This window comes from Nicotiana tomentosiformis, chromosome 5 (assembly GCF_000390325.3).
Source record: "Nicotiana tomentosiformis chromosome 5, ASM39032v3, whole genome shotgun sequence".
NCBI classification, from domain to species: Eukaryota; Viridiplantae; Streptophyta; class Magnoliopsida; order Solanales; family Solanaceae; genus Nicotiana; species Nicotiana tomentosiformis.
Window position 1 is genome coordinate 35,302,045 of NC_090816.1, and position 9,283 is coordinate 35,311,327.

At 44.0% G+C, this 9,283-nt stretch overlaps 1 protein-coding gene across 1 annotated transcript; it reads right to left on the reverse strand.

The window, feature by feature from the left end:
- Positions 1 to 7,700: 7,700 nt before the first annotated feature.
- Positions 7,701 to 8,123, reverse strand: LOC104100711 (uncharacterized). The gene has a single exon (XM_009608014.1). It carries the CDS (start codon positions 8,121 to 8,123, stop codon positions 7,701 to 7,703), a length of 423 nt encoding a protein of 140 aa, XP_009606309.1.
- Between the last annotated feature and the right edge of the window lie 1,160 nt (positions 8,124 to 9,283).

Consider the following 9,283-nt stretch of genomic DNA (forward strand, 5'->3'; position numbering starts at 1 on the left):
AGTACAAAAGTACAAAAACACAAAAAACAAAGGAAAATGTACACGGCACTTAAACGGCCTGGTCTTCACCGAAACCCGCCTCGTCGCCAGGGTCTTTGGAGTCTCCTCCACCCTCGGATCCGCTCGAACCCTCGGAGTCTTCTTCATCCTCAGGATACGCCAACTTCTTGGCCTCGGCTTCGAACCCCTTAGCACTTTCAATTTCAGCCGATAAGTCAAAACCTCGAGCATGAATTTCCTCGAGGGCCTCTCTTCGAAATTGCCGCTTCGCGTGCTCGACGATATCCTTCAGTCGATCCTGAGCCGCCTCGGCGTCGGCCTTATATTGGGCCACCATCTCGTTGACATCGGATTTGACCACCACAACCACCGACTTGGTTGTTTTGAGCTCCTTGGCGAGAGTTTCTCGATCAGAGACGACCGAGCTTAGCTAAAACTGGAGCTCCTCAACCTTTTGGGCTCGCGCCATGATTTTCTCCTTTGCTGCTCGAAGCTGGACCTCAGCCGAAGTCAGCTGCGCCCGAGCAGTCTCATTTTTCAAGGCCAAGCAGTCCATCATGCCTCTCCAATATTCGGCATCGGCCTTGACTACATCCAGCTCAGCTCGGAGTTGGTCGATCTGATCAATCTTCTGTTGGGCCTGCGTATTCCGGCCATTAGTCACCGAGTCTAGCTCATCGTTACTAGCTTCAAATATTTTTACCTGTTCGACCAGGTCGGCATGCTCCTTCTGGGCCACCTCCAGCTCAGCTCGGAAGCTCTTAGCCTCCCTTGACGCTGCCCGCTGAAAAGTTTGTAAATATCTCTCTTCTTAGAGAGCCCTCGGACCTCAGCCTCAGCCCTCGGACCAAGCTATATCGAAGAAAAGTTTCATGATGAAGCACCGAGGCCTACAGGCACAAAGAAAAATATTAGGGTTATCTACGAATTAATCTAAGTACAAGTTAAATTCATCAAGAAATATTTGAAATTACCCGGTTTAGCGCCTGTTGTGCTTCATTGAACAGGCAGGGCGTATCTACCTCGTTCATCTTAGCCTGGTCTTCCTCGGTCACCAAACACTAAAGGTAGTTGGCCACCCCTACGGGGGCGGAGAGGACTGGGGTATCCTTTGGAATAGAGATGACGATGGATCGCTTTCTGTTAGGATCCACGCTCGGAGCCGGGAAGCGGTTGATCAATTTCAGGCTTTCCCGAAGATGGACTCTTCTTCGGCACCTCTAAGTCACCCAATCTGATGACTTCCTCCGTGCGGTAGAATCCACTACATCAAAAAGTTCACGGAAGGGGTCATCCGCTCTATGGGCCCCCTCGTTGGGACTTTCTTTCACCGTTTGAGCCTCGTTATACATGGACTTGGTGAACGAGGGCGACTTAGTGATGTCTATCACACCATGTAATTCCTTAGGGGCATTTCCTGCATCCCGGGAAGCCTCGGGCACGACATCCTCATCGGCCTCTATAACATGAGGCAGGTTGGCCTTGCCTCTCTCCGGTTCGGAGGCCCCTTTCCCTTTGAGTTACGGCAGCACACGATTCATCAGATCGATGGCTTCACCTTCTTCTTCAGATTCATCCCTCAACCGATAGAGTGAATCCGAAGATGGTGCTCGAGCGCTGGTGCTTTCTTTAGACTTGCACACCAGCCTTCTTATTGTTTTCTTTTTCTCTAAGCTTGGAGAACTCGGGGCTCTCATTCTTTTCTTCTTTTCAGCCTATCTCGGAGTGGGGGATTCAGTAGGTAAGTCCTCGCTACAGGCTGAAGGCCTCAGTTTGACATCCTTGGATAAACCTGCAAAAAGAAATAAAACGAGTGAGAACTTAATGACATAAGAGGAACCCAAATATTACTTACTCGAGAAAAGAATCTCACCATGAGAACGGACCTCCCAACGGCCCTTCGAAAGCTCGCTCCATGAGCGCTAGGAATAGGACATTTGTGATACGATTCCCTCGACCCACTTCTTGAGTCAAGGGACTATATTCGGGACCTGAGCAATAGCTGCACCACCACAAAAGCACCGATAAGAAGGAAGGAAGAAAAGCGTAAAATCAAATTTTGAAACCAAAATTATACTTACGTGATGTATTCCACTTCTCGGGAAACAACATACACTCAGTTGGGATCAAATCCAAAGTCCTCATTCAGACGAAACGGCCTTGCCAGCCTCGATCCCGGTCTTCATCAATACTCGAGAACGGGGCTTTGTTGGCTCGGCGCTTGAGCGTTATCAGCCCCCCTCCCCCCAGAAGATTCAGGGACTATATAAGCGCATAAGGTGGTCGACGGTGAACGAGCATCCATCGATCTTGCTTATGAAGAATCAGAGAAGGATCAAGATCCTCCAGAGTGAAGGGTGAATTTGACCGAGGCATACCTCGTATCGTTTGCAGAAGTCGATGATGACCAGATCCAATGAGCCTAGTGTAAAGGGATATGTGTAGATGTGGGTGGTGATGACTTCATCGGGGTCGACAACCATTACGTGCTTGTCAACCCAATTGCAATCCTTTTTGACCGTGGGGAGAACATCCTCGGTGATCGAGCAGAGGTACCTCGAGACCTCCTTGCACCGGCCTTGTACGAAAGGAAGGCTTTTCAACCTTAAAATCAACATTGACCGGAAACCCCCCGGGGATGAACATTTTCAGAGGAGGTTCCGGTACTGGTTCCTCGACGGCAGTATGCGAAGCGGTCCCCTCGGCCTCGGCAGCCGGCCGCAAGGAAGAAGGAGTTTCTTTTTGGGAAGAGTTTTTGAAGTCTTTGTAATTTCTTTGAAAAATAGAGGGAAAATGAGGAAAAAGATGAAGTTAAAGTAATGCACTTGATGGCTTGAGATGATGACGAACAAGAGTTCTTACAAAAGATCTCAAATAACCGGGATATAAGTGCCAGAAAGTATTGAGATTTCTAAGGTACAAGGGTAGAAGGCTTGGATGTTAAGTTTAAATGAACCAAGGAAGAGGTATTTATAGTTTTTCAGCGACGGTTCGCATCCAGGAATGGCCGACCGGTGGCTGACAAGCATTTAATCGTTTCATTTGTTTTGTCATTTCCGTCACGGGATATCGAAGTAAGAATCGGAAGCTCATATTGTTTCTCGTCGTCTACTCTCCAAACAATGAGAGGACTATCTGTATATGACCAAAATCGAGCTCGCCTGCGACATAGTAGATCAGGCTCGATACGTGTCAATAAAGGGATGAAGATCGACCACAAGTCCCATCGGGTTAGAACCCGGGGACAGAACGCCTGCCTTCGTAGAATATTGAAACCGTGATCACGAAATTGGTCCTAGCCTCGAACGAGTTCGAAGAAACATTATTAGCATAGCCAACAGAAGGACGAAATATCCGTGACCGGTCGGATATTACGGCGGGAATCACGGCACGTATCGATAAGGGATCGTCAATTAGAAAATCAAGAGATTTATTTACCGTTTATAGAATTGTACCTAAAGTAGGACTCCTCTACTATATAAGGGGGTCTGATAATTCATAAAATACATGATAACACGCACTATAAAGTAATATATTATTATTTTTCTCTATAAGCTCTTATTCATCTGTATCTTAAGACCGATCAAAGTACATCCGGTGTAAGGGTGACTGGTCTTCCAAGACTGAAATTGTCTAATTCGTGTGGTTTGAATTTACTTTGTCGTTATTTATTTCAATTGCATCTCAATTTATCATTTAGCATCAAGTTAATCTACATATCCTTAAAATCACTTACAAATTCAACTGTTATCCGATTTTGAGGGTAAACAAAATCTAAGTCACATGTTAACTAAGTTCCAGGTCCACGCAGTAACAGGAAGTCCATCTTAAATATTAGAATCAATATAACAAAAGTGTTTGTGTTAAATACATTATTATCTGCAAACGTGATAAAATGAAAATTAAAACGCACCACTAATCCTAATACTGATCCACTCCAATTCTTCATTCAAAAGTTAGACCAGGACTCTTATAATCTTATTCCAGACGTAATTCACTTCACACTCTCTCTCTCTAAGATGTTAACCTAGTTCCCTCTAGAAACTAATATTAAAACATGGGAACCTAGCTATTGTTTATTTCTAGCTAATATGTTGTTGTAAAAACTAATAGTAAAACATCACGCTGCAGGTGCCACCTTTGATGCATCATCGTCGTCGTAGTTGTCATCACATTCTCTCTGTAGATACATATAACGGATCCCAACTTAGTTTCCGTAGCCAAAAACTTGGGGCAATCAAGGATACCTTCTTAATAATGCTGGCACTCATGATAACAACCATATTGGTAGTGAAGGAGTCTTTTGAACTTACCCTAGCTTTAAGAGATGACCCTATACACGTTCAAGCCAACTCAAGTTGCCGCAAGAACCGAGTGGCTTGGAAACCGAATGGCTTTTGCAAAAACATCTCTTCCTTGTCCACCACTTGTTGAGGTATTTCTTGTATATTTGCTTTTATCGAGGCGTGTAGTAGTCTCTCACTTGGTTTTCGAATCGTAAGAGATTCTTAGTTTTTGAGAATTTGGTCTCAATAGGTGGATGAGTCATCTTCCGTAAGGGGTGTCATCCGAGACCACTTATATATATAATAAGCTAGCAACAATTGAATATAATATAAATGTTATAAAATATAACTCAAAGTAATAATATGGAACAAGGAAAAATAAACTACGAGATATATAGAGAAAGAGATAAGAGATTTTTATTTCTTCTTCAATTGTGTGTATTTTTCTATCTATTACAAGGCCTTTATATAGGCATGAAAAGTGAAGAAAATATGTCATTGAATATGTCATTAAGCATTTGAGATGAAGATCATGGAGGAAGAGTAGACATCCACTATAATTTGATATTCCTTATAACACTCCCCCTTGGATGTCCATAGATAATGTGCCTCGTTAAAACCTTATTAGAAATACGCTTTTTGGTTGCCTCATTAAAAACCTTGCAAGGAAAATCCAGTGGGACAAAACCTTTTAAGGAAAAAAGAGTACACCGCATATTTGAGTTAAAGCTTCTGGTAAACAACGTTATGTTTAGCTTATTTTTAAAACAATATGAGAAATAAAAAAAAAAGATTCACAATCTCCCAAAAACAAAAAGTTAGAAATTGCAGAACAAGAAAGTTGCATTTCTCAAAAACAATAGAACCTAATCTATGAAGTGTCTCATAAACAACATCAACAACAACAAACCTAGTATAATTCTACGAGTGGGGTTTGGGGAGGATAGTGTGTACGCAGACCTTACCCCTACCTTGAGTAGAGAGACTGTTTCTGCTAGACCCCCGACTCAAGGAAAGAAAAAGAAAGCAGTAACAACAAGCAACACCAAAACAAGATAATAAGAAAACAAGCAGTAACAATAATAAGATAATAAGAGAACAAGCAGTATCAACAACAATATAAGAAGAAAACATGTAGTAATCAAGACTATCAATAACCTAATACAAGGCTGACTACTACTGCTACCGGTATGGGGAAGTCACACACTCGACTACTTACTAACCTTCTAACCTAATCCTCGACCTTCACACCTTCCTATCAAGGGTCATGTCCTCAGTGAGCTGAAGCAACGCCAAGTCCTTCCTAATTACCTTTCCCCAGTACTTCTTTGGCCTACCTCTATCCCTACCCGAAGCCAACCTCACACCTCCTCACTGGAGCATCTGTGTTTCTCCTCTTCACATGACCAAACCATTTAACCCTCCCTTCTCGCATCTTGTCCTCCACCGAAGCTACTCCTACCTTGTCCCGAATATCATCATTTTTAACTTATCAATCCTGGTATGTCCGCACATCTATCTGAACATCATCATTTCTGCTACTTTTATCTTCTAGATATGAGAGTTCTTGACTGGCCATCACTATGCTCCGTACAACATGGTAGGTCTCACAACCACTCTATAAAACTTACCCTTAAGTTTAGGTAGCACATTCTTATCATATAAAACATCGGATGCGAGTCTCCATTACATCTACCCGCTCCAATACGATGAGTAACATCTTCAACAATCTCCCCATTTCCTTGGATAATAGACCCAAGGTACTTGAAACTAGCTCTCTTAGGGATGACTTATGTATCAAGCCTCATGTCGATATCCGTACCCTCAGTTTTGTCACTGAAATTGCACTCCAAGTACTCAGTCTTTGTCCTACTCAACTTGAAACCTTTAGACTCCAAGGTCTGTCTCCAAACCTCCAGTCTCGCGTTAACTCTGCCTCGCATATCTTAAATCAGAACAATATCATCCACAAATAACATACAGCACGGTACCTCCTCTTGAATGTGGCGTGTCAGTGTGTCCAACGCCAAGGCAAATAAGAACGGGCTAACAGTCGACCCCTGGTGTAACCCTATCATAACTGAAAAGTGGTCCGAACCCCCCTATCCCCCTACGGTCCTAACTCGTGTCTTTGCTCCATCATACATGTCCTTAATCACCCCAGTGTAAGCCACTGGGTAACCCCTAGCCTCCAAACAGCTCCATAGAATCTCCATCGGAACTTTGTCGTATGCGTTCTCTAGATCAATAAAAATCATATGTAAGTCTCTCTTCCTCTCCCTATATTGCTCCACCAACCTCCTTATAAGGTGAATAATTTCTGTAGTCGAACGTCCCGACATAAATTCGAACTGGTTTTCGGAAATATATACACTTTTCCTCACCCTCGCTTCCACCACTCTCGCCCAGACTTTCATAGTGTGGCTCAACAGCTTGATACTCCTATAGTTGTTACAATTTTGGATATCGTACTCCACCTCCATTCCTCAGTCGTTTTCTTCGTCCTAAAGATGGTGTTAAATAACTTAGTGATCTATTCCAAGCCAGCTCTAGCCATGCTCTTCCAAAATTCTACTGGAATTTCATCTGGCCTAGTCGCTCTTCCCCTACACATCTTACGCATAGCCCCCTCGAATTTCTCTATTTTGATACGCTTACAAAAACTAAAGTCACGACGACTCTCGAAGTGCTCCAAATCATCCAACACAATACCACTATCCTCCTATTCATATAGGAGTTTATGAAAGTATGTCTTTACGTCTAATATGCACATCATCCATCAATACTCTTCCATCCTCATCTTTGATGCACTTCACCTGATTCAGGTCACAGGCCTTCCTTTCTCTCACCTTTTCTAGCTTGTGCACCTACTTATCTCCACCCTTGTCACTAAGTTCTTCATACAAACGTCCAAATGTTGTCGTTTTAGCCGCTGTAACTACTAACTTCGCGTCTTTCTTGGCCTCTTGTACAACTCCCTGTTCGTCCTCTTCTTCCTTGCTCTCTACCAATTTCAAGTACGCCGCTTTCTTGGCTTCTATCTTACCTTGGACCTCTCCATTCCATCACCAATCCCCTTTGTGACCTCCAATGTAACCTCTCGAGACCCCTAGCATCACTCTAGTAGCTTCCCTAATGCAGTTTCCTGTCAAAGTCCACATTATCACTCGTGTCCCCACTACTCTTCCATGACCCCATAGCCTTCAGCTTCTCCGCTAGCGCCCGAACTGTGTCCTTAGTCAAGGTTACCCACTTGATCTTGGGTAGACCGAACACAACCCTCTTCTTCCTCTTCCTCCTGATCTTCAAATCCATCACCGAGAGCCTATGTTGTATTGAGAGATTCTCACTTGGAATAACCTTGCAATTCGTGCAAAGACCTCTATCGCAATTCCTAAGAAGTAGGTAGTCAATCTAGGTCTGGGCCACCGTGTTCTGAAATGTCACCAAATTCTCCTCATTCTTCCGAAAACCTGAGTTAGCTATCACCAAATCAAAAGCCTTTGCAAAATCCAACAACAAAGTACAACCTCCATTTCTAACCCCAAAATCGAAGCCGTCATGCACATCATCATAACCCTGGGAAATCAACCTGATGTGGCCATTGAAGTCCCCTCCTATAAACAGTTTCTCATTAAGCGGGATACCACGCACAACCTCATCCAGCTCATCCCAAAAATGCCTTTTGACCTCCTTGCCCAATCCTACTTGGGGGGAGTAGGCACTAATAACGTTCAACATAAACTCTCCAACAACTAATTTAATAGTCATCAGCTTGTCGTTCACCCTCCTAACCTCAACCACAAGATCCCGAGTTCTCCATCCACTAATATACATACCCCGTTCATACCCCTCACACTACCTGAGTACCACAGTTTATACCTGTCAACATCCCGTGCCCTAGACCCCACCCACCTAGTCTCCTGGATGCAGGCAATACTAATATTCCTCTTCTAGAGGATCTTCGCTAACTATATAGATTTGCCCGTCAAAGTACCTATGTTCTACGACCCAACTCTCTGCCTCGAAGCACCCTTGTCACCCTTGCACCCCGCACCCCGCCTCACTTGAGAACAAGACCTTACTCCTCCATCAACTACTCCAGCCACTAGATCGTAAGGGAGACAAATCCAAAATTATCACTAATACAAGGTAATAGTCAGACTAAAGAAGTAAACTAAATTTTTTATCTTAGAGCACTAGTTACAAGTACATATACGAAAAACACGTACAAGTTCAATTGAACACCCATGAAATGGAAGTAACTCAACTAATCGGCAGGGAAAGATAAGCAATCTGAAGTAGACTAGACGACACTACTTTAGGGTACGGGTAATCTTGCAAAAAATTACCTTAACTAGAACAAATAATTACTAACAATGAAGGGAGATAAGAAAAAGTGACTGGATGCCCGGAGGTACCAACTCCAGAGGGAAAGAACCTGGATATAGTCGGGGAGTCGAGGCATTGCTGAAGAACCAAACAACGTCGGTTACCACCATTGCCTCTAGTTGAAACTGCTAAATTGCACCAGTGAACCCGACGCGCTACTCTGACTGACCTAGGAAATGGAAGGAGAAGAAGAAAGGGGGTCTCGCTGCCTCTAATGCCACTGTACAGTGGGCAGCAGAGGTGAAACGGGAAGGCAAGAGAGGGGCAGAGCAGTGGAGAGGGGAAAGAGAGGAGAAACAAAGAAGGGGGAAAAATAGGGGCGAAAGATAGATGGGGGAAAACAGCGAAGAACGGGAAAAGGAGAGGGAGGGATTGAAAGAGAAGGGTTTTCGGCGTGGGGGAAAGAGAGGAGAGAGAAAGACTACTTATCTGGCTGGTTTCCGATGACTATTTCCGGTGTGGGTCGCCGGATTAAGCCGCGTGGTGAAAAAATACTATTCGCTCTCTGGGGTGGGCCTTTCGTACTCAAATCCGTATGTGGGGAGGGTGGGTTGGGGCAGAAAGATGTTAGAGAGCAAGGAGGGAGAGAGAGAGAGAGCAAGGAG